At 43.0% G+C, this 26,115-nt stretch overlaps 1 protein-coding gene across 2 annotated transcripts in view; it reads left to right on the forward strand.

The window, feature by feature from the left end:
* The window catches only part of STX12 (syntaxin 12), a 471,540-nt gene that overhangs the window by 140,612 nt on the left and 304,813 nt on the right, over positions 1-26,115 (forward strand). For both annotated transcript variants that reach the window (XM_044084824.1, XM_044084825.1), the window contains exon 3: positions 3,422-3,491. In XM_044084824.1, coding sequence (XP_043940759.1) covers positions 3,422-3,491 — 70 coding nt within the window. The remainder of the gene's footprint in view (positions 1-3,421; positions 3,492-26,115) is intronic.

Here is a 26,115-nt window from a genome sequence, read left to right on the forward strand (position 1 = left end):
TGCAAGAAGAAATTCTGAACATATTCCATAAAAAAAAAAAAAAAAACTACTGCACAATATTGGACACTAGTCTGTTATAAATGCTCTGTTTAGCAACAGTGAGTGGTAGCACATGACAAGAGTTCTGCATTTTTGTTGCATTAAAAAAAAAAAAAAAAATGAATCTGCATACCTGATATCATTGCAGTATCATTTCCTGGTTGGAATGGAAGACTGTGCAACAAAAGTGTGTCTATGGACTAGTTTGTTAATCCAGAAAGCTCCATTTGGAGCCCCTCTGGTGAATTACTACTTGTGTTGCAGAGCTTTGTAGTGTCAGAAGCATTTTCAAAGCTGCATCTGTTACCTTGACTATTTGAACCTTAGACACAGGCTGGTGGGTGCTGATGCAGGAGTGTAATTTAATTCTCTGACACTTATATTTTTTTGTAAACCTTTTTATCAAGTCATCATCCCATTTTAAACTGCAACAGGAGTTCACATACATTAATGGAAAAGAAAACCAAACCATAGTAAGTTTCCATTTTTATTTTGCAGTATATACAACTTAATTTTTGTTAACTGCAACATTACCTGGGAGTTGTGCCTTGTGAGGCAAAGGCATTGCTTTTAACTCTCACCCTGTCCATGGGATAGGAGAGCTGGCCACCAGCTGCTTCATCCTAGCATTCTTCGGTCAACTCAACTGACAACACGAGTCCTTTCCCGAACGTGGGTTGCCAGCAGAGTAGATTGATACTGCCCTTTTGTGCCATTTGCACTGCCTGCTACAGTTCTGTTTTAATTTATGAATATGATATCTTGCATGTTTGCTTGCTGTTCCCCTTAAGGGCTTGCATCCAGAATCCTAATTTGTTTTTGTCTATCAACCCCCCCCCTTATCATCATAATCATCATCATCCTTATCTACTTTGATTTATAACCTTCTGCTTGAGATACCTATATGAGCCTTAATTGCGTAGCTGATGATATTTAACTTTTCAATACTACTGAATACTGCAAGAATTTTAATAGTCTACAGTTTTCTTGGGTAATTAGAACTGCAACTGCATAAATGTATCAAATTGATTTTTACCATACTGCCTTATGGCATACAGTACTGTCTTGCAGCTACCTCAGCAAGCTGAATTAATGTGATCTGGTGTGCTTGGTAAACTGCAATTTAGGTTCATAGGTAGGCTATCTGCCCGAAGGCATTTATAAACCTAGCCGGAATGTCTGCTTTCGCCACCCCTTCTGTCCAGCAGAGCCATTGAAGTGATCCCTGGGTTAAACTTTCTGTATGAAATATATACACAGATTACTACCAGATTTAAACTGGTGTGTTTCTGGAAGTTTACATCTTTTTTTATACAAGTTATGTGAAGTTTCTTTATCTGGAAATTGACTTCTATGTCCTTTATAAAAGTACATGACGTTTTATAATATACACATTTTATTACTATAGTAGAACTTATCTAATTCTGGAACTTTACTTGTTTGCCCTAATAACATAAGAGTTGAACCTGTGGCTTTAATGACACACAATATTTATGATTAACCGTCTTCATGCATGAGATCTCAACTTTTGACTTTACTTTTACAATGTAGCATTGACTTTAAATTTTACATTCTGTAAACTAGCAAAGCATTTAATACTTGTGAATGCTTTTTTGTCTCTTGTCTGTATTTAAGATATTATTTATGCATTGCAACACTTTAATACAAAGCTCTGAACAGTGACTGCTAAACAAAACAAAAAAATAATTTGCCAAATCTGTAACTGTAAATCCCTTTATTCTGATAATTAACTTGACCTTCAATTCTGGTATTCCCTATACCACATAGATCCGTACGGTTACCCTTTTTTTTTTTCTGACTGGCTACACCCAATATGTCTTTGAGTACTTTAGCCATGTCAGCTGAGCTGGAATTTATTTTCTCTTTAACCCATAAATCTGCATGTTTCTGTCATAACCAGTTATTTACAGCATGCAAATTCTTACAAGTCTCATCTATGTGGACTTCTGTACATTCTGTAGCATTTTTATTTTTCCATAAAGTCTTGTTATTGAAGTCTAAAACAAGTAACTCTGACATCAAAGAAAAACTACCACCAACTTCCCAGAGCAGCAGAGTCCAACAAAAATTAAAGCAAATAATCCAAGAACACTGATGGACCCAAGGAAGGCACAACTCTCCAGGTTAACTTAATTTATTGTAGGTCATAAATGCTTTCACAGCTACTGCTGCTTCATCAGATAACAAACACATTAAACCAAAACTGGCTTTTAAATAGAGAAGTGAAACGGTATTCAGTTACGTGACCACAACATTTAAAGAAACACTCCTAAAATATATATTTAAACAGCACATAAAAATGTATACATATAACTGCAACATAAAAAGCTATATAAGAAGTCTATGTAAAACTTTCTATTAGCAGGTGAAAAATACTGATTTAACAAGAAAACATATATAATTGCAGATGCAGAGGCAAAAACTCTCATCTGGCTTGTGGTCTTGACTTCAGTTTGGGTTTAATGCATACAGACTCATTCAACCCATGCCCAAAATTTCCCCTCAGCCTGATAATCCACTTGGCTTCCATCTGTTCAGTTTGATTCCTGTAGTCTCGGTCTCTACCAATAACAAGAAATTTAAAAGTGTGCCTAGGATCAGTGGCCAGTACATATTTTGACAAAGCACTAGTTGTGCTTCCCTTTTGTATGTAATAAACATGCTCCTTATTTCTCTTAAAGCCCTATCAGTCTTTCCTGTATAAAATTTGGAACATTCCTTAAAGTGGGCTAAATAAACCTGTTTTGTACTGCAAGTAGCAAATATATTAAACTCGTAATACCTTATTTGGTCTGGATGTGTAAATTTTGCACTGCTGTTAATATATGAGCACATTGAACACCTACCACAGGGCATCGTAACTTTATTCTATGCTGCACAGAATCCATAGTGGCATGGGGTAACTAACTTGTCAGAGATTTTGGGATGCATGGCTAGGCTTAAAAAGCCCCTTGTGGTAGTTAGCTTAGTAAACACCTATGAACCGAGGCATAGTATGGAGAAGCCTATTTGTGTTTCCTATGTGGTATTGTGTAGTCAAAATTTTAAACGGGGTACTCTCTAATCTAAATTCAAATTAGTAGAATGTAAGAAAATTGTCTGAAAATTGTTTGAAATGACCAAAAGCAGAAAATGTTAAATATTTGTAGGGTTTTAATGAATGTTTGAAATAACCAAAAGCAGAAAATGTTAAATATTTGTAGGGTTTTAATGAAAATAAAAAATACATCATACCACACAGTTTTTACTTTAATGTGGGTCAGTATTTGTAAAAATAGCCTTGCAGTTCATTAATTTCTTTTTGAATGAAATGTGTACATAAACATCTGGAACTCTGAATACATTTCTTTTTTCCCTACAGCTGCAGACATAAGGACAATGGTGAATAAACTGGGAACCATACAGGAGACCAGTGAGCTACAGGACAGGTTGTAAGTATACGTTTGCAGCACAATTACCATTTGGAACTGAGTGAACTAAATGTTGTAGAAAATGTCTGGTTGTTGAGATGTATGTAGCAGTAGCATATACTGTTTGTATTTATAGTGTGTGCCACTTGCATGTTTGTGTAATAAAACAAAAAATACAATTTTAAAGTTTTAAGTCTCTGGCCACCACATACCAAAAGCTGGAAACACTGTTTTAACACTGAACTCCATATAACTCTCAAAATATTTTCCCACAGTAGGTTGTTCCTCTGACAGATGGAGAAAGCCTCAACTATATTACAGTTTACCTGGGTTGGATTAGCAGCCTGGGTGCTGGAGGAGACCTCTGCATTAGGGTATGAGTGAGTAACTGACACTGGCTCAACTCTGAGTGAGGATGTGTATGTCTGTGGGTGAGGGGATTAGGCCTGCATGCTGCTGCAGGAGGAACACCTTTGAGTTAGACCAAAGGCGCACACTTAATGTGAGAAGGAGGGGCTTGGGGTAGTGGGTAGTGAACCTAAGTGCATTGCTGTCTAGCCCAACAGAATTGGTATGCAGATACTTTCATCTCAAGAGGTTGATTATAGCGAATATTGCTTCATGTTTTCCAGTTAGCAAGTGGAGGAGAAAGGGCATGCTTGAAAAAGTCAGAGTCTGCCATGGATGTGAACCTACCACTGCTTGACCCTTGTCCTCCCCACTGGCTGTATGTAGGATAAGCTTACTAAAAAGGTTGTCTTCCCTAGAAATGAGAGACTCCTAGATCTGTCTGAAGGACTAATGCCAGGGTATGATGCTAGAAGGGGAGAATTGTATCAATTATGTGCATCCCTCTTAACTTCTCAGAATTTCAATGAATATTCTGATTTTTGCCTCATATTTTTGGTCTGTTCCTTATAAAATTTGTGACTTTTGGCAAATCATTGATGATTAATGTCTAAATGACAGACATTTGTGATTTTGTTTCATCCTAGTCCATCTGATATGACTGTTTGACTGCTACTGTCTAACGGATCCTATCTGGCCTTTTGGCAGTGCTCTGTGCCTTGAGCACCTGAACCTTGCACAACTATAATGCCTTGCTCTCTGTCTAGCCCCATATCTCGTTTATCACCATTGGAAATGGTCGATCCAAATGTCGAGCTAGCTAATTGAGCTCTTTTGCTTGTTGAAAGTTAGCTTTCTCCACTCAAATCGTATTTAAATTATAGTTATTTAGAACCTTACCTCTGAAAATTTTCCATTTCTGCTTTTCCTCTTAACACAGTTGTACTCTCAAATCAACTTGACTCTTCAGTAGACTACCTAGCATCTGTTTCTCAGCTCATATACACTTGTTCTAACTCCCCCTAGCATTAACATGTATGGGTTTACTCAACTTATCTCGTCCCTCACTTTTCACCATAAACCCACTAATTCAAGTTTGATTGATTGGATTCTTGTTTCTAGTCCTCGGCTATGTCACTACCGTGAATCCCTACCAGATTCCGTAAGTGTTCATAGTCCAGTTTGCATCCAACGATTCTCCCCCCATTACTCTAGACCTCACAAATTTAAAGAATGCCGTAAGCTGACTTTACCTCTGAGATTTTTTTTTTAACCACTCTCTCCTTGCTATAGATGGTCCTTCTTATTTACTCTACCTCTGGATGAAGCAGTACTTAAGTGTGTTAAGGAAGATGGAGTTAAATTTAATTCTCTTGCCCCATGCAGAATGTCTGAATAAAATCTTTGCATTCTCCTTGTCTCTCTAACTTCACTAGGTCTCTAATACACAAAAGAGATAATGCGTGGAAATTTTGGACCAAAAGTAAATCTCCAGACAGCTTTCTGCAATATAGGGAAATCCACAACCTGATAAAAAAAACAGATTGTCAATGACAAAAAGAACTTCCACCACACTAATCAAAGCACTACACCCAGAAACCCCCCTAAAATGTTGGAATATTGTTAATCAGATTCTTTACCCAGGCAATTCCTCTACACCTAACCCTTCCCCCCAAGAATACTCTCCTTGAAACTGCAACTATCTTTAAATGCTCTTTGTGTTTCACTGTTGCAGTCATTGCATTTGGGTTATCTGCCTGCAGATAGCCCTCAGCCGGCCTGAATACCAAAGTCTAGGATTCCTGCGTCGGATGCTGTCACTTCTTCCATGACGTCAGGTCGTCAGGGGTATAAAACATGCAGCCGACACCATTACATCAGTCTTTCTTGCCACGTAGTGCCTGAAACAGAAGCAGTTCGCAAGTGCCGGTCGACTGACTCCTGAAATTTTCATTTTCGAGTTTCGGAACCGAAGTCTTCGAAAAAAGTCAAGTACCCTGTTGGTGATCCTTTTTCTTGCTCTTAACCGATGTCAGTAAAAGTTAACAATTGTCTTACCTGTGGAAAGCAGATATCTCAGATTTTCATTCGTACTGCATCCCTTGCTTAGGCCCAGACCACGACATCCCTCGCTGTCTGTTTTGTGCCTTATTCAACCCCGAACAATTCATTGTCTGTCTATTTTCGCAGTAGATTATTTTGGTATTCTGTTTACCTGTCCAGAAATGGCTTCGGTAAGCCATCCAACTACTGATTATGCCAAAAAAACGTAAGGATAAAGACCGAGACAGATGGGTCCAAAACTGCTGATGATGCTTCTGTTAAGCTAGTCGCCAGTTCATCGGTACTCGGGCGCTTTCGCAGCCCCTGATACCCGCTACTTCAGATTCGTAGGCCTCTACTGAGACCCATTCAGACTCTGGTGTGCCGCGAGATGCTTCTTTGACTATGGAACCTGCCGATGTCTCTACCTTGGATGGGTCCTGAGCTGCTGTGCAGGCACCGGCTTCCGAGGGTGTATTCAGGCCTACAGATTTGTATTTTAAACAGACTCCATCTTCTAAATCCAGGCATAAAACTCGACCCATGCCTAGAAAACCGCATGGTCAGGCCCATATGCCTATAAAACAAGTGCTTAGAATGGCTGAAGACCGTATTACTTAATTAGGGGAAGCCAGCCTTCCCCCTCTGAGACCTAGAACTGATTTTCCTTCTGATTCTTCTGATGAGCATTCTGAAATCTTTGTTTCTTCTGATTACCAGGATTTGCCCTTATCTACCTATGAGGATTCTGATGCAGAGGATGCCATTCCATCTACTTCCCCTCCAGAAGATTTTTCTTTTGGTGAAACTTTGCACACACTTAGGAAGCATTTTCGCTGGGAAAGCCAGGATTACTGACTCCAAAAAGAGGCATAGGGAATTCTTATTCCTCCCTCAACACAGGCCTTTGGCTATACCGCCTGCTCTGGACATTGTAGACGATGCCTTCTTGAAATCTAGCCTGTCCCCACACACTTTACCTCCAGCTCCCAGAAAACCTGACCGGTATTACCTGACTCTCACAAGTTCCTCTTCAAGAATCCTACTGCGGATCCAGAGACCATTTCCCAAGGACCAAAGGGCATTAAGGCTACTGCTGCCAAAAAACCTACCCCCTCTGATAGAGATTCTAGGGCCTTGGACAGATTGGGTAAGAAGGTATATATTTCTGCTACTTTGGCCATTAGGGCCTTAAATTGCCAGTTTCATATGTTAACGTATCAGCAGCATATTATGGGACTACTTAAACAAAAAATTATGTTGATTCCGGACTGTGCTGAACATAAAGAATTACAGGATTTAATGCATTCTGCTGAACAAGTTGGTAAACATACTTTGCAATGTGGTTTTGACTTTATAGAAGCATCTTGCAGGGCTGCTGTCACTGGGTCTGTACTTGGAAGGCATGCTTGGCTTAAGGAACAAAACTTGCCAGATCATGTTAAAGCTAAATTACTGGATGCTCCCTTAAACCAAGACCGCCTGTTTGGCAACAAAGCAGAAGTCATCCTCAGAAAGATGGAGGAAAAAAGCTAAATCTATGCAAACTGTATTTCCTGCAAGTACAGCCTCCCAGATTTAGTAGGCATTGGCCGTCAAAGAATTGGTCCTTTCCAGTCTCTTCCAGGCCTTCTCAGTCCAAACCCAGGAACAGCAGACCACCTAGGTTACAGTCTCAGGCTACACACACGCCTAGGCAGTGGGGGGCTCCCACTTCCAAAGCAGGTAGTAGTAAGACACCCCCCCTTACGGAAAAATGTCACAATGAGTTAACCTCAACCCTTCCAAGCCCTGCTCAACTGCCTGCTCTCTTAGAAGGAAAGCGCACCCTGCATGCAAAAAAACTGGGAACTCATTACCAAGGACAAATGGGTTTTAAATATAGTTTCCCAAGGATACAGATTCCACTTCCACACCCTACCAACCTCAAACAGTTTGCCAGACCTACCCCCAAATCAGTGGGCAGAGGCTCAACAGCAGGTTTTCTCTCTCAAGTATCAGGGCTATTCAACCTGTCCCAGCAGAAGAAAGGGACAAGTTTTTTATTCAAGACTTTTCGTGGTACCCAGAAAAGACAGCTGCTGGCATCCTGTCCTAGACCTCTCTATTCTAAACACCTTTTTGGTAATCCCAAAATTCAAAATGCTAACACTTCAACAGCTGCTTCCTATGCTAGGCAAAGATGCCTGGTTGGCAACCTTAAACCTAAAGGAAGCTTTCCTGCACATTCCAATAAAGGAATTTCACAGGAAATGCCTACGCTTCAGAGCAGGTTCCATGCACTTTCAGTTCTCTGCACTCCTTTGGCTTATCTACTGCACCTAGGGTATTCACAAAATGTCTAGCTCCAGCCATTGCATTTTGCAGGAAGAGAAATATTCAGATGTACCCATACCTGGACGATTGTCTGATTCAGGCAGAAAGCCAGGACATGCTATTAAAACATCTGGCATTCGTAAAGAAACATCTAACCTCGCTGGGGTACACCATAAACAAAAAGAAATCTCATCTAGTACCCTGCCAACAGATTGTATTCCTGGGAGCAAGCTTGAGCACAACTTCCCAGATGGCTTACTTCACGCCAGAGAAACAAGTTTATGTCACAACCTACTTCAAACTACTGGCCACAAAGACCCAGTTATCTGCAAGGAAAATTTTGCAAACCACAAAGACCCAATTATCTGCAAGGAAAATTTTGCAAGCCTTGGGGTTCATGGCCTCTTGCATTCTACTAATTCCATATGCAAGACTGCATATGAGGAAACTACAATAGTATCTAAAAAGCCTATGGTGTCAACATTCTCAGGACCTGGAATCAATGATTCCTATCATTCCTTGTATAAAGACTGAGTTCCTTTGGTTGGCAGAGGCCTGCCACCACAACAAGGGGCTCCCTTTCAATCTACCCCTTGCCACCCAAACCCTAACAGACGCATCAGACTATGCATGGGGGGCTCGCTTGGCAGACCAGTGCATTCAGGGCAAATGGAGCCGGAGTCAGATGCACCTGCATATCAACCAAAAAGAAATGTTAGCTGTACAGAATTCCCTGACAGCCTTCAAAGTCTACATCCTTCCAGGACAATTATTGGTAAAGACAGACAACACCACAGTTATGTGGTACATAAACAAGCAGGGGGGGACCCACTTGTACCCTCTCTGCAGACTAGCCATGGCTCAGTGGAACATAGCCGTGAGCTACCAAATGCACCTACAAGCTCAATTCCTGCCAGGCAAGCTAAACTCACTGGCAGACGACCTAAGCAGAAATTTCATGGACCCACACGAATGGAAACTGGAACCAAAAATATTCAACCTCTTGAGGAACAAATGGGGGACTCCAGAGATAGACCTGTTTGCCTCCCCCCAGAACTACCAATTGGACAAATTTGCACAAGGACTCCCCACAGTCAAGCTTGGAAAGTGGATGCCCTGTCCTTTACCTGGGAAAGCCTCTCGGTTTATGCCTTCCCCCTCTGCCTCTCCTCTTGAAGGTTCTGCTAAAGATCAAACAGGACAAACCAAGGACAACACTTAGTGCTGGCGGGGACAGTCTGGTGCACTGGTACCCCCTCTTGCACAGCATGATGGATCCATGGCACCTACCTCAGACCACTTCCCTGCTGTCCCAGCAGGCGGGCCAGATTCTGCACCCTCAGCTTCAAACCCTGAACCTTGCAGCCTGGCTAATTCCTTGAGCTCTCCATTAGAATCCTTCAGTAAGCAGGTGCTGGATGTCATTCTGGAAGCAATGAGACCTAGTACTTAGACAATCATATGCTGAAATGTGGAAAAGATACTGTTCCTGGAGCCATACCCAGGGTATGGGCACTACAGTGCCCGGCTTACCACATATTCTTCAGTACATAACAGAAATGCTCCACAAGGACTTATCCTTCTCGTCGATTAAAATTCATGCCTCTACAATTTCAGCTTATTCTAATCCTGAACCACCCCTCTTCTCTCGCCCCCTGTTAAAGCAATTCCTCAGAGGGGCTAAAAATTTAAGACCCTCCCTTCCCCCCCCAGGTGAGCTCCTACTCCAGCCTGGGACCTTAACTTTGTTTTGGAAAAGCTCACTCTCCCTACATTTGAACCAGCTGCAACTGCAGAGTTGAAATTCCTTTCTTGGAAAACAGCCTTCCTTCTAACCATCACTTCAGTAAGAAGAGCATCTGAATTACAGGCCCTCATGGCAGTGGAGCCCTTCATTATCTTCCATGCAGACAGGGTTTCCCTCAGGACCAATCCTTCCTTTATGCCCAAGATGGTGCCTAGTGTGGCCCTAAATCAGTCCATTCATTTGCCTACCTTTTTCCCCAAATCCACAAAACAAAGGAGAATGACGTGCACAGACAACTTAGATTTTATTTGGACAGGACTAAGTCTCTCAGAAAATATGAACAGCTGCTAGTTGTCTTTGCTGCAGGGGCAGAGGGGAAGGGCATTTCAAAGCGAACCATTTCTAAATGGATAGCCCATTGCATTAATTTCTGCTATAAGTACCATAGAAAACCTACCCCACAGGGGATAAGATCACATTCCACCAGGGCTGCATCTACTTCTACAGCCTTTCTCAGAGGGGTCTTACCAGGGACATCCTAGAAGCTGCTACCTGGAGCTCTGTACATACTTTCACCAAGCATTGCCACATGCTTATTTTTTCTAAATCCAGAGCTGGTTTTGCCACTGCAGTTTTGCAAAGCTTAATAGCTGGCCCTAATGTTCTCTAACTTCCTCCTCCTTTCCTTATCTTTGGGAATCAACCCAAATGTAATGACTGCAACAGTGAAACACGAAGAACATAGTACAGTTGTGTACCTCACCAAGAGAATCATGGGCTACAAACAGATGTCCTATGCAGCTCGACTAAAGAAACTCCAGCTCTACTCGGTTGCTTACCGCCTACTCAGAGGCGATCTATGCCTGATGTACAAAGCCATGTCAAACCCAGAATTAATGGACATGCTCCACCTCAAAAAATCCAAGTCCCTTAGAGCTACACGCTCCAGGGACCTAAACCTCAGCACAAAGATAAATAGGACATGCTGGAGTGACAGATTCATTTCCCAGAGGCTCCCCTCACTCTGGAATAGAATCCCAATTCATGTTGGACATAGCCCCTCGCTGACCCTCTTCAAGCGAAATCTGGAAGCGTGGATGGGAAATCGCAAATTCACCCCTGGGATCTCTTCTGTGTCCCTGCTAGACAGAGGCATAGTAAACTAATCTTAAAAGGGTACCTTCTGTGACCTACTTTACAGAGGCACAGTAGGCGAATCTAATAGGGAGGCGGAAGCCAAATACACTCTGGCTAGGCTTATAAATGCCCTAGGGCAGATAGCCTAGTACCTACCTATGAACTTACCATAAACGTAGATGTTAGAGTGTATTCACTGTTGCAGTCCTGGTTACCCTCCTTCCAGCCCCCTGACTTCTCTTGGCTCTACCTTTCCTTCTTGTTTTAAGCTTTCTGGAGTATTTGCTTTTTGATGGAGGTGTAACATAACATATAATTGCGTCCCTTTGTGGGAGCACCTGATATCTGGGGCAAGAAAAACGGCATCTGCTGCATTTTTATACCCCTGACGACCTGACGTTATGGAAGAAGAGACAGCATCCGACGCAGGAATCCTAGACTCTGGTTTTCAGGCCGGCTGGGGGCTACATGCAGGGAGATAACCCAAATGTAATGACTGCAACAGTGAATACACACTCTAACATCTACATTTATGGTAAGTGTACTTTCTTTCTTCATTGATTCCATCAGTTCTGTTTTGCAGACTTCATATACACCCAGTCTCCCTGTCCCTACCCCCTTCTACTACACAACTCGCCTTTTTCATTCCAACCTGTTCCTACCGGCTACATTAAAAAAAGTCTTAAACTAAAACTGTTCCCTGTCAGCTGATAAATTGCCATCTCTCTTCCTAAAGACTGCAGTCAAAGCTATAGCATACCCAGTCTCCATCCTTATAAATCGCTCCATTAGGAAATAATTCCAATCCACAAGGGAGGGAATTAAATAGAATTTTCTAATTTTTGTCCTATAACCGTTCTCTCTCCCCTCTCCAAAATGCTTGAACATTGAGTTCACAGATAATTATTAGCCTATCTCACTCGACACAATCTGATCACCTCTACCCAACATGGCTTCCACCCCACAATAATACCACTACTGCTGTCCTCTCTTTTTAAAGACTCCATCTCCTTTGCCAGAGGTGACAGTAAACTAGTGTCCTGTCTCTTTCTAAAGCCTTTGACACTGTCCCTCCAGCCTTCTCTTAAAATTGTCCCAACTTAATCTGTCTACAGAAACTGTCTATTTGTTTAACTGTTACCTTACTGACTGGCAGCAGTCTGTCAAATGGCTGTCTGCCGTATCTCCTTTTCTTCCCATTAAAATGGGTGTCCCTCAGGGTTCAGTTTTATGTCTTCTTTTTAACATCTTTTCCAATCAACTACACCAATCCTGCCCCCAGTTTTCACTCATTCAGTATGCAGATGACTCCACTATCATTTCTGTTGCTGAAAACCTTACTGACGTACCCTCACACAAAAATCCTTCAAACTCACTGAATCGTGGCTAACAACCATTTCATACTCAACCCCCAAAACACAAAACTACTCTAGTTTCTCCGTAAATCCCATGTACCACCTTAAATAATCTTTTACCATCGCTTCACTAAGTAACACTACCATTACTCCTGATACTCGCACAAAGCTTCTTGGTGTAATCTCAGGTGACCAACTTAAATTTGACCTGCATGTTCACCACTGTATTAAGAAAACTCACCAATACTTGGCCTACTATATAGAAACAAAAAATTTCTCACCCCTTACTCTAGGACTTCACTTGCACATGCTTACTTGCTACCCAACCTGTTCTATGGTTCTCAAATACTTAATAACTTGGTCTTTACTTCCCTCTAACTGGAAATCGCTTACAACAAAGTAGCCAGATTTGCTGCTAATCTCCCTTCAAAAGCTCACCACTGCCTTGCTCCAATGATTATTGGTTGGCTTGAGCTTCCTAATCCACTCTTATTTTCTCTACTTATTTTCATCCACTCTATACTGAACAGACCCTCCTCTTGCCCTAGCATCTCTGCACTTATCCCTCTCCCTCTCTCCCCGATCCCTTAGAAGCTCTGACCAATGTTTATTACAGATTCACAAAGCTAACAAATTAATTGGACAAAATTTGTATAGCTATTCTCCTGCCATCCAATGGAACAAGCTTCCCATGTCTCTCAGAAATATTACCAATGTCCATAAATTTCAAAAAATACTCAAGCAACATCTAAATACCAACTGGTTATGTCTTTGTGACTATACCACCTGAACTCTGTCTCTTGTTAATATTTCTAATTTTCTTTTTCTTTTGTTCTATATAGTAATTTTATTCTCATTTATATCAAACTAAAGTTATTTTTTAATTTTGTTTCAATATATTCTCTCTGTTGTATTTTGTTTTCCATGTAAATTATCTTGTTTTGCTGTAATCTGGAGCTTTTCTCCCCGGGCCTCCGCTGAAAAAGGGCTTTTGCCCAGTCTGACTATCCCAGTCAACAAATGTCAAAATTCCTTAGTTCCAGGAAAATAACTTGTATCCTTCTTTGACCTCAACAGTGGCAACTGAGTCTCTCTTGCAAGACAGTCTTATGTCCTTCCATTTCACTGCTGCAGTATTTGTTAGAATAGGGTTCCCCGGCCAAGGCGGGCCCGATGTCTGGGCAGTATACCAAAGCCTTTAGGTTGCTTACGGTATGCCATACATCACCCACATGCTTCTCACATACAACGTAGAGCTTAAAGGTGATGTCTGGACATACAGTCCTTAGAACTTATTTTCCGCCAGTCTGAATGCCAGCTTTTGATCGGTTTGAATGCCTGCTTCGTTTGCAGGTTCACCAAGCCATTTTCAGGTAAGTGCCCCACTGGGGTTTTTGCTCTTATCTTTTTTCCTTTTGTTTTGTAGCTTGTAGTGTTCATTCCATCCAGAAAGGGTAAATGCCAGTGTAGGAGACAAGATTCCCCATAAAGATCATCACGAGCAGTGTTTATTTTGTCTCTGTGCTTCCCATGACCATACAATCCTGTTGCATTTGTCAGGCTGCTTTCTTCCCAAAGTCTCTCTGTGTAGTCTGCTTTCCTCTTTGGACCTAGTAAGAGATACTGTGGAAGGAAAATCCTGCTCTTGGGGTTTGCCATCTTTGAAGAAGGCCAAGAAGTCTAGGTCCAATTCTTCTGCTGTACTGCCTTCACCAGAATGCTCTGCTGAGGCTAGTGAAAGCCCAGAGGATCACCCGGCCCTTTCGTTGGATTTCTCTGCTATGACCGCTTCAGAGGCTGACCTGGATCTGACCTCACTCATGTCCCCGGAGGCCTTGCATACATCTGCTTTGGATGTTCAGGGGAGGAACGTGGGCAATTATTACAGAAGGGCCTAGGGGGTGTTCCTCAGATTTAGTTAGGGAGGAAGTACTGACTACCATTGTAGAATGCCATCTGTGGTTGGACTCTTCTAAATTTTATAAGGTGGACATCCCATTGAAAAAGAGACAAAACTTGTTTCTCCTGCTCCTAAGGACCCTCGGAGTGTATGGCAGTGTTTCACTCGGGGGTTGTTTAATGCCCTTATGGCTTTAAAGCTTTCCCAAGGAGTTTGTTCCTGCTTCACCTTGGTCCTATACTCCCCTCAAAAGTTCTAGGGAACAGGATTTCTCGGAGGAGGAGGGGGGCTAAGATGAGTAATCCCTTACTTCTACCCTTAGACTATGGTTCTGAGGAAGAGGAGTCCACTAGTCCTGACACTGCTTTTGAAGAGATAACCTTTGGGGGCACAGTTTCCAGAATGATGGAGTTTTAAGTAGGGCTGTGTCCAGGTTTCTGAGGTTCAGGAAAGTATTATGAGCTTCTACAAATGGACTTTCCTAGACCTTCTGTTCATATTTTTGGCTGCATTGTTGGATGTTTTTTTATACTGCATCTCAGGCTCCAGACTCCCTGCCCCCTGCCCCCAAAACATCTGCTAGGTTTTACAGGGTGCCTGATTGTAGATTTGTCTATAATGTCCTTCTGCTGATCCTTCTGTGTTGTCTGTGGCATCTGGTAAACCATATCAGTTACAGCCGTCTATGAAGTTACTTCATTCAGATAAAGACAGCAGAGCTATGGAAAGGCTAGGTAAAAAGGTTTATACCTCAGCTACTCTTTCGTTTAGGGCTGTCCGTTATCTTCCCCATATATCAAGACATTTTGGCTCCGCTTTCTCAGGCTCATCAGGTAATTTCTGACCCTCCTGATTCTGAGGGTAGGACTTCTACTCTCTCTTTGTTATGGACTTCTTGGGTAGCTCACCATTCTATTAAGTGCATTTATGATGCAGCAGATGCTTTTCTAGAGCTGCTGCTTTTGGGTCTTTGAGGAAATATTCCTGGCTTTGGTTTCAGATATTTCCTGGCTTTGGTTTCAAACTTTGTGTGATGATATTAAAGGTAAGTTGATGGATGCCCCTTTGGATAACCAATACTTGTTTGGTGCAGCTTCTGTTGATTTGCTCAAGTCCCTTGAGGATAAGGGCAAAGCTTTACAGGAACTGAAACATTTTTCTCTCTTCTTTGCCTAGGTCTCAAAGGAATTACCCTAATAAGCCGGCCTTTGTTCGTAGACAGTCTTGTCCTCCTTCCAAGGGTAAAAAAGGGCTCCTCCTGCTAAAGCTACCTAGACTTCTGTGACACAAATCTCCTTTTCCTGACAAACCAGGTGCCATCTGACTGTCCTGTTCTGTTCTTCTCTGCCACATTCTTGTTTCTCTTCGCCTTATCTCATTTCTTCCACTTTGGTTAAAGATTACTCAGGATTCCTGGGGTTCTATCCATTATCCACCTAAGTGACTACATGGTTTGGAAATCTGTTCCCCCTTTCATGGACATTCCTCAGCCCCCTCAGAAGCAATTGTTTTTTTTTTCCAGGATTACTTCAATATCTTTTGTTTCAGGGAACAATTCAGGCAGTTCCAATTTCCCAATTTATTAATTCAATGTTCCCGTCTCAATTCACTGGCTCCCGGTAGCCCCCGGTTGGCCCGAATATCCGAGCCCTTGGTATATGACGTTGGTTGCTGCCGATTTGTGAAACTGATGTCAGAACGTCGGGTGTAAAGGGAGGCATTTGATGCAATTTCCTCAGTTTTTCTTGCCTTAACTGTCAGGAGCCCCAAAAAGAAGGCTAACTCAGGAAGGTAGCATCCTGGACACGTCATACAAAAAATAAAAGTATATATAGTCTGTGCCTTAGGAAAAAAAGGGGGAATGGAGGGTGGGAAACCAGGACTGCAACAGTGAATACACTCTGACATCTACATTTGTGGTAAGTGTACCCAACTGTACTGTGTTCTTTGTGTTTCACTGTTGCAGTCCTCACATATGGGTTGATTCCCAAAGCCCAGCAAAGAGACAAAGGGTGGAGGAAGGATCATATATTAAGGGTTTGTAAGAAGGCCCCGCAAAACTGTAGAGGCAAAACAGCCCTGGATTTAGAAAACAGATTATGCTTTGTGAAAGTATGGACAGAAGACCAAGTAGCTGCTTCTTGAATGTCCTTAGTAGGCACACCTCTCAGGCTGCAGAGGTAGAGGATGCTCTAGTAGAATGGGTCCTAACACCCTGAGGGAGAACTTCCCATGCTGCAGGTAACAAAATTGAATACAATGAGCAATCCATTTGGAGATAGTTTGTTTTGAAATAGCTTTACCCTGAGCCCCAGGAGCAACACTAACCAACAACTGTTCAGATTTTCGAAAGGATTTAGTCCCAAGTAAAATCTCAGCTGTCTATGCACATCAAGAGCGTGTAGAATCCTCTCCCTTTTGTTTTGGAGATTGTTGAAAAATGTAGGCAGGTGAATGGACTGGTTAAGGGTTAAACTGGAAACTACCTTTGGCATAAAGGAGGGATTAGTTCTCAGAGAAGCCCGATTATGAGTGAAAAATAATGAAAGGTTCTACTGCCATTAAGGCTTGCGGTTCAGATACCCTACTAGCTGAAGTAATAGCTAAAAGGAAAGCAGTCTTCCAGGATAGAAACTTCAAATCTGCAGAGGCAGCTGGTTCAAAGGGAGGCAGAGTATGTTTTTCCAGGGCAAAATTAAGATCCCAAGCAGGAGTAGGAGCTCTTCTGGGAGGTCTAAGATTATTAGCTCCCCTCAGGAACTGTTTCATCAGTGGGTGAGAAAAAAATGGGTCGCTCAAAAGAAGAATGAGCCGAAATTGCTGAAGCGTGAATTTTGATTGAAGAAAAGGAAAGTCCACCATTAAGCAGTCCTGCTAGGTAGTCAAGAATTAGGGAAAGAGAAGGATAAGAAGAGTCTTCTCCTTTAGTCAGCATCCAAGAGCAAAATCTCTTCCATTTATCTGCATAGGATTTTCTGGTGCTAGGCCTCCTGGCCTCATAAATTTCAACCACCTGTTTGGAAAGATTTAAAGTATTAGCCAGGCAGTTAAATCCAGAGTTTGAAGATGAAGGAACTTTCCCCCTCCCTGAACCAACAGATCTGGTACCAGGTGAAGATGCCAAGGCTTAGCCTGTGAAGGGCTGTGAAGGAGGGGATACCAGTGCTGCCTGGGTAATCTGGTGCTATTAGAATAGCCTTTGGTTTTTCGTCCCTTATCTTTAGCAGCACTCTGGGAAGAGGCAGAGGAGGGAATGCATAAACTGAGAGATGTGTCCATGGGAAGGACAACACGTCCACCCTCCAAGCTTTGTTGTGAAACTCCGTGGTGCAGAAGGTTGGAAGGAGATGATTGGTGTGAGAGGAGAAAAGATCCACTTGTGGGGTGCCCCAATGAAGAGTGATGTGATGGAAAATGTCCTTGTTAAGTTGCCACTTGTGAGGATCCAGAACATGTCTGCTCAAATGATCCGCCAAGTAGTTTAGCCTCCCTGGAAGATACTGGGCTATTAGATGTAAGCCCATGGATGCTACTATGGCCATAGTATCAAGCTTTGTCTGCACAAGTGGTAAGAGCGTGTCCCCCCTTGCTTGTTGATGTACCACATGACTGTGGTATTGTCTCTCCTGATCAGCAGAGTCCCAGGGTAGAGTAGGTCCTTGAAAGCCAGCAAGGCCTGCTGCGCTGCCATCAATTCTTTTAAGTTTATGTGCAGATGAATCTGCTGGGTGCTCCAAGTCCCCTGTATACCCTCCAGATGAGCCCCCCCATGCAACATCTGAGGCGTCTGTGGTGAGAGTCTGACTGGCAGGTGGTGGGTGGAAAGGCAGACTCATGTTCAGCTCTCTGAAGGTACAGGGTCCTTGGTCGCCTCAACAAAGGAAAGACCAGTTAAGTGTCTGAGATGAGAGCTCTTCTGCTGCTCTGGTGTTTACAGACAGTATCACAGTGATGTGGTATGTAAGCAAGCAAGGGGGGGGGGATGAGGTCTGGTTGGCACTTGTAGTGTGAGGACCATCTGTCCGGTATCGTGCGACATTTCAAACAGTCTACAGTCCCTTAGGTGAGAACATTGTGTCACATTCTCTGAACAGGTGCATAACACAATCCCATGAGTGGATGCTTCACAGGGATGTGTTTCTGGACATAGATCTACTTGACTAGTACTCCCCCAGAGAACAATTTGCCTCCTCTCTGAACATACAACTTTCTCTTTTTGTGCCAGACATCCTGTCTTTTTCCTGGAAGGAGATGTTTTCGTCTTCCCTCCCCTTCCTCTTATTTCAAAAGTTCTGTTCAAAATGCAACCAAATGCTCCCAAAATCTTGCTGGCGACTCCCTAGTGACCCACATAGCATTGATTCCCTCTTGTGAGGATTGCCGTTGGCTAAATGCAAAAGTTGTCTTGCAGGGCGGACCTACTCGCTCAAGACGAGGTGTCTCATCCACCCAACCTCGCCACTCTTCATCTGACACTGTGGGTGATTTGGATTTTGATTCCATACAGACCTCTTTTTTTTTTCTGAGGATGTGCAAGAGGCCAGGAAGCTCACAGTTAGGAAATCCTACTTATCCAGATGGAAGAGATTTTTCTGTTTTGGTGTCTTTCTCATAACCTGGATCCACTTCTGTGGATGTTCCTTTGATTCAGTATTATCTGTGTGAACTGCTCAATTCTGGGTTGGTTGATTCACCTCTTAAGGCCCACTTATCAGTATTCCTGCTTGTCTGCCTTTAGCACCTCCTTTTGCTTCTAGATTTAAGGCTAAGCAGTTTCTTTAAAGGTGTCTTCATATTAGGCCTCCTAGGAAGCCTGTTCCTCCTCCCTGGGATCTTAATTTTGTTTTGAAAAAATTGACCCAGGCTTCTTTTGAGCTTCAGCTTCCTTACAGCATTGTTCTTGGAAGACTGTACTTTTGTTAGACCTTAATTCTGCCAGACGGGTGTCTGAGCTTCAAGCCCTTATGGCTTGTCCTTCTTTTTTAGTGTTCCATAAGGACGGGATGTCCCTTCGTACTAATCCTCCTCTTATGCTCAAAGTGGTAAAGGAGTTGTCTCTTACTCAATCTATTCATTTGCCCACTTGTTTCCCTTCTTGGCAATCTGCTAGTGAGAAAGTGCTGCACACTTTGGATGTGCATTGACATCTCAGATTTTATTTGGATAAGACAAAGACTTTCTATAAATCTGATCAGCTGTTTGTTTCTTTTCATCCTGGATCCCTAGGATTGACTGGTCCAAGCCAGCTATTTATTCTTGGATTTCTAAGGCCATTTCTTTTTGTTGTTCCTGTCATGACAAGAGCCGTTCTTCTGTTGTGGTTCATTCTACTAGAGCTGTGGTTTCTTCTGGTGCTTTTTCAAGGGTTTGGATACTATTCCTGATCTCTGGTCTTGAGGCAGCTACCTGAACTTCTGTGCATACGTTTGTCAAGCACTACAAGTTGGATGTGATGTCCAGAGCTAGAGCTAGTTTTGCTAGGGCCATTCTTCAGGCGTTCCTAGAGAGCTCTGCTGGTCCATCCTCCTCCCTTTCTTCTTTCTGAGCTTTCACACTCTCTCTCTATTGTAAGGAGTACTGCAGCAGTGAAATGGAAGGACATAGTCCAGTTGGTAAGATCTTACCATAACAGTAGATGTCTTTCTCTTCCCTGTTGCAATATTCACTTCCTCCCTCCTCCCCCTGGCTCTTTTTTTTTTTCTTCTGGATGTACTTGTTACCTGTCTACTCCTTCGACTAGCGTTCCTACTAGGACTCTTGGATGTTCTTCGTGTTTCACTGTTGCAGTCATCACTTGTGGGTTATCTTGCCAGGGGCAGCCGTCAGTCGGCCCAAATACCAGAGGCTTAGTATTTCTGTGTCTGTTGCTGTTGCTCCAGGACCGACAGCTGACACCATTACATCAGTCTTTCTTGCCAAGGAGCCCAAAGCAGAAGCAGTTCGCACGAGTGCCAGTCGGCAGCTACCCGAGTTTTCATTTTTTCTTGCTCTAACCGATGTCAGAAAAAGTTAACAATGGTCTCGCCTGTGGAAAGCAAATACCACACTGAGGCTTCCATTCTTACTGCGTTACGTGTTTAGGCCCAGACCACGACGTCCCTTGCTGTCACTTTTGTGCTTTGTTCAAAGCCAGAACTGTATGATTTTCTTCGTGTTTCACTGTTGCAGTCATTACATTTGGGTAATCTGCTGCAGGTTGCCCTCAGTCGGCCTAAATTCCAAAGTCTTGGATCCTCCGACTTCACAAGTTGCTAAGAAACGCAAAGAAGATTTCTTACAGGTTCAGCCTCCAAGGTTTAGCAAGAACTGGCCTTCCAAAAATTGGTCCTTTCCAGACTCCTCTAAAGCACAGAGAGGCAGGAATAGGCGTTCAAGAGGCAGAAATCAATCCAGAGGTGGTGCCTACAGGGGACGCCAGTGGCAGGGTAACAACCAGCGAGGCACAGACACAACTACTACCACTGCAACAGGACAATCACAGTGACTTGGTTCTGGCACCGCCTACCAGGGAACAGATAGCAGCACCCTTAGGCGGAAAGCTAGCCTTATTTTCAAAAAACTGGCACTGCATCACAAGAGACAAGTGGATTTTGCAAACTATAGACCAAGGCTACAGGTTTCATTTCCATACTTTACCAGGAAAAAGAGGAATGCCAAACCTACCACCAAATCAAAAGACAGAAGCTCTAAAACAAATAGCTCAATTAGCAAAAATGAGAACTGTGGAAAGGGTACCATCTATGGAACAAGGAAAGGGATTTTACTCCAGACTCTTCCTGGTACCAAGAAAAGAGAAAAATTGGAGGCCTATTCTCGACCTGTCCGCTTTAAACACATTCCTTATTGTTCCAAAATTCAAAATGCTGACCCTACAGCAGCTTCTTCCCATGCTGGGCAAGGAGTCTTGGCTGGTGACTCTAGATCTCAAGGAGGCATACCTGCACGTCCCCATACGACCAAACTGCAGAAGATACCTCAGATTTCTTGCAGGATCAGAGCATTATCAATTCTCAGCATTGCCCTTTGGCTACTGCGCCCAGAGTGTTCACGAAATGCCTGGCATCAGTAATCGCTCATTGCAGGCTACAGGGAATCCAAATTTATCCATACCTGGACGACTGCCTGATTCAAGCGGACAACAGAAACAAGCTAACAGAAGACTTACAAAGAGTCGTTTACTTGCTGCAAGCCCTGGGATATACAGTCAATATAAAAACCATCCCAAAGAATAACCTTCTTGGGTGCGGAATTGGACACAACAAAACAGATGGCATTCCTAACTGCAGAAAAACAAGAACAACTTCCTCTCTACTTCTTGGCATTAACAAAGCAGAACCAACTAACAGCAAGAAAAGTACTGCAAGCCTTGGGCTTCATGGCATCCTGCATAATCCTGGTCCCTCATGCCAGACTGCATATGAGAAAGCTACAGTGGTACCTGAAGAATTTATGGTCTCAACACAGGCACAGCCTAGAAACCAAAATACCACTAATCCCATGCCTGAAACAAGAGTTCCTATGGTGGGCTCAGGCATGTCAGTCAAACACAGGTTTGCCCTTCCTCAGCATTCAACCAAGCCAAACCATAACGGATGCCTCAGACCTCGGTTGGGGGGCCCACATGCTGGACAAGTGCATACAAGGCTTATGGACTCAAGATCAGCTGCACCTGCACATAAATCTAAAGGAAATGCTGGCAGTAAAACTGGCAATCCAGAATTTCAGACCATTCCTCCAAGAAGGGCAGTTGATGATAAGGACAGACAACACCATAGTCATGTGGTACATCAACAAACAGGGAGGCACACACTCATACCCTCTATGCCGGATGGCACTGGACCTATGGAATATGGCTCTGAGCTACAACATTCAGTTACAAGCAATTTTTGTACCGGGAAAAGAAAACATCCTAGCAGACATATTAAGCAGAACTACCACGGATGCTCACGAATGGATGCTACACCCGGACATCTTCAAGGCCATCACAAGGAAATGAGGACTACCACAAATAGACTTATTTGCATCCCCACTCAATCACCAGCTCAAGAAATTCTGCACAAGGACGTACCACCCACTTGCTTGGAAGATGGACTCTCTATCCTTCAGTTGGAAAAGCCTGACAGCATATGCATTCCCACCTCTTCCTTTGATGTACAAGGTGCTATTGAAAATCAAAGAGGAATGTCCAAGGATCATTCTGATAGCTCCAGACTGGCCAAGACAACATTGGTACCCATTACTGAGGAGCATGTCTCGGGGACAAATGTGGACACTACCCCTGATCCCATTGCTGTTAACACAGAACAGCTACAACACCCTGCATCCAAACCTGAAAACTCTGCAGCTGACTGCCTGGAACATTACATAAGAGCAACTAACCCAAATTTATCCCAAAGGGTTAAAGACATTATCCTTGAGGCCCGCAGACCTTCAACAAGAAGGAACTATGCAGGAAAATGGAAAAGATTTCTCATTTGGAGTACTGAAAGGGGAAAAGATGTGTCAAAGGTAAACATAGCCAACATCCTGGAGTACTTGGCAGAGCTCTTCCATACAGGCCTGTCCTATTCCTCCATCAAGATACATGCATCAGCTATTTCTGCAGAATACAGCTTCGATCCCCCTGTCTTCTCAAGATCCTCTACTCAGGCAGTTTCTGAGAGGAATTAAAATGTAAAACCTCCTAGGAAACCACCATTGCCAGCATGGGACTTGAACTTTGTGTTAGAAAATTGACACTTCCTCCTTTCGAACCAGCAGCAACAGCAGAACTACAACACCTATCCTGGAAGACTGCTTTCCTGCTGGCAATTACCTCAGCAAGAAGGGTTTCTGAGCTACAGGCTTTAATGGCAGTACAACCCTTCCTGATCTTCCATCAAGACAGAGTGTCCATGAGAACAAATCCTACATTTATGCCTAAGGTGGTATCCAGAGTGTCTTTAAACCAGGCTATCCACCTACCTACATTCTTCCCCAATCCACAGAACAGGGGGGAAAGACTGTTGCATACTTTGGATGTACATAGACAGTTACGCTACTACCTGGACAGAACCAAGGGCAATAGAAAAACTGACCAGCTTCTGGTAGCATATGCAACAGGAAGGGAAGGAAAAGCAATTTCAAAACTGACTATCTCCAAGTGGATAGGAAATTGCATCAGATTTTGCTACTCCTACCATGGAAAGCAAACTCCACAGAACATAAGGCCTCATTATACAGCCACTACCACAGCTTTCTTACGAGGAGTGGCTACCAAGGACATTATAGAGGCTGCTACTTGGACCTCCGTGCATACATTTGCCAAGCATTACAACCTACCTTTATACTCTAGATCCCGAGCAGGGTTTGCCACTGCTGTTTTGCAAGGGATCCTAACTACACCATAATTTCTTCTTCCTCCTCCCCTAGTTTGGCTATGGTATTCTACCCATTTGTAAGGACTGCAGATGCATCCTTGAAGGACATAGTACAGTTTTGTACCTACCATAAATGTAGATGTCCGAATAGGAATGCATCTGCAGTCAGGATTACCCACCCTCCTTCCCCTCTGAGGTATTCCTAGGGTATTTGACCATCTAATAGCTAGCTGGGGGGGGATCTCTTATGGTGTATTTGTTTGTATATATGTACATACATGCTTATTTTTTGTGTTTGCCTTCTACTATTTGGAAACATTGGCATTTATCCAAAATTTAGCTATCCAAGAGGGCAACTGGCATCTGGGGCAAGAAACACTGAGGAAAATGGCGTCGGCTGATGCCTTTATACCCGGAAAGCTGCAGCTATGACGTCGGGTGAAGTGCGACACCAGCCGAGGCCAGACCCAGACTTTGGAATCCGGCCGACCGAAGGGCTGCCTGACGACAGGACAACCCATTTGTAAGTACTGCAGATGCATTCCTATTCGGACATCTACATTTATGGTAGGTACAAAACTGTACTTTAGTCTTCTCTAGAAATGAATATTTTTAGTTATGTTTGTGCAGTGGTGACATAGTCATCAGTTCACACTTTCATCAAAAAGTATAAGATGGATTTTTTTCTTAAGTCCTTTTTCTCCTCTGTCTCTTTTGACAGTCAGTTTGTGCCTGTTTGCAGTTGTCCATTTTTTTTTCTTCCCATTGCATGCTTGACAGGTGAAACTCCTGATCATTCACCCCAACCCCCCTTGCAGGGATGCAAGAGTGTTTGGACCAGAGAAAGGTCCTCTCAAGGGAATCCACATGGAGTTTTGTACTCCCCTAAATACCTTCACACTTAGCCCTGACAAGAATAACTGTCAAACAGCACCTGGCTGCATGTTTGCTTTTGTACACGCTCAGCCCTTGCTACGGAGTATGTTTGTGAGAATTCTGGTCTTTGTCTGTACTGCCTTACAGCAACACTTATTCTCTGTTGTATGTCAGTATTGTTTGTCAGTATCGTACCAGACTAGGCTACCTCCCTCCTCCCAGAATGTGTGAGCTGGCATTTGTGCTTGTCTGACATTCCAGATCCAGTTCTCTTAGCTCTTGGATTGCTAGGATTCTTTGGATACTTGGGTCACAGTCAGGCGTCAGTTTCTACCACAGAGCCAGTAGTGCAAGCTGAATTTGCTTTCTTTTGTAGGGTAGGCTTTATTGGAAAGGTAGGTTTGTTGTACATCCTGTTTTAAGTTTCTCATTGCTTTTTGGCAATTGTATCCTGAGTCTATCATAGCCATACGTTTTCTTGTTTTTAAGATTCTCTGCTTCTTACTCTGTCTAGCAAAAACTTGTAAGAGTCCCTAAAGCCACATTCTGTTTGTTGGTGTAAATGGAGTTCTTTCCTTGAATATTTTTCTTACTATTTGGGATTCCCTTAAAAAAAATCACTTTAGCTATTTTGTGAGGGAAGGGGGAGTTTTATGCAATTGCTACTGAAATAATTGGAGACAGGTTGAAAGGACTGTGCCTATAAGGATGAAATATTGCATTATGAATATCTGTATAAAGTGGTTGGAGTCCAATGACTGCTGAAGGGCTGTGGTATGATAAAAGGGGTGCTGAATAGTCCGGTGGTGGTAACCTTGTGCAGATGCCGGTTTTGAGAGTCTGCAATTATGGTGAATTACCTGTATAACTCTTCAGGCCAGGAGGGGATTTGCTTTGATTACAGTTATGCGGTGTCAGTGGCACAGCAGGTAGCGCACTCATTTTTGGTGGTGGAAGACCAGAAGATTGTGGGATCCAGGAGATTGGATTGCTAACACTGCAATGCAAAGTTTGGGGGGAGGTGCTGCCCTCCTCTTTGTGGTCCTTCAGATGAGATGTTAAACTGAGGTCCCGTCTGAGTGGTAGTTCACATGGATGTTAATGATCCCCATGGCACCTATAGAAAAGAGTATGGGAAGTTTCCTATTGCCGTGGCCAAATTTCCCACACTAGCATAATACCACTTTCGATCTCCCCTGAAAAAAGGCCACTAGCCTAGTGGGACTTATCAGTTAACAAAAAGATAAGAAATAAAATGTGGAACATGGGTCTGAATCTGGTACTTAAAAGGAGAACAAGAAAGCAGTTTATTTTTGAAGCTTCTGCGGGTATTTTACTGTATGTCTGGGACTAGCATATGAACACCTGCACCCTGGATCTTGCTTTGGTTAACTGTTTAGAGTCTATAAGTAAGTTCAGAATGAGTAACTTTGAGGAGGGCAGGTGCACATGTCCATGGAAATTGAAGAGCCAGCAAAGAAGACACCAGCAAGCTAATGAATTTAAAAATAGAATGTACCCGAAAAGCTAAAGCAGAAAATCAGAAATTATTTTTTTAAACTGT

The sequence above is a fragment of the Protopterus annectens genome, chromosome 1.part1 (assembly GCF_019279795.1).
Source record: "Protopterus annectens isolate FY-2018-M chromosome 1.part1, PAN1.0, whole genome shotgun sequence".
NCBI classification, from domain to species: Eukaryota; Metazoa; Chordata; order Ceratodontiformes; family Protopteridae; genus Protopterus; species Protopterus annectens.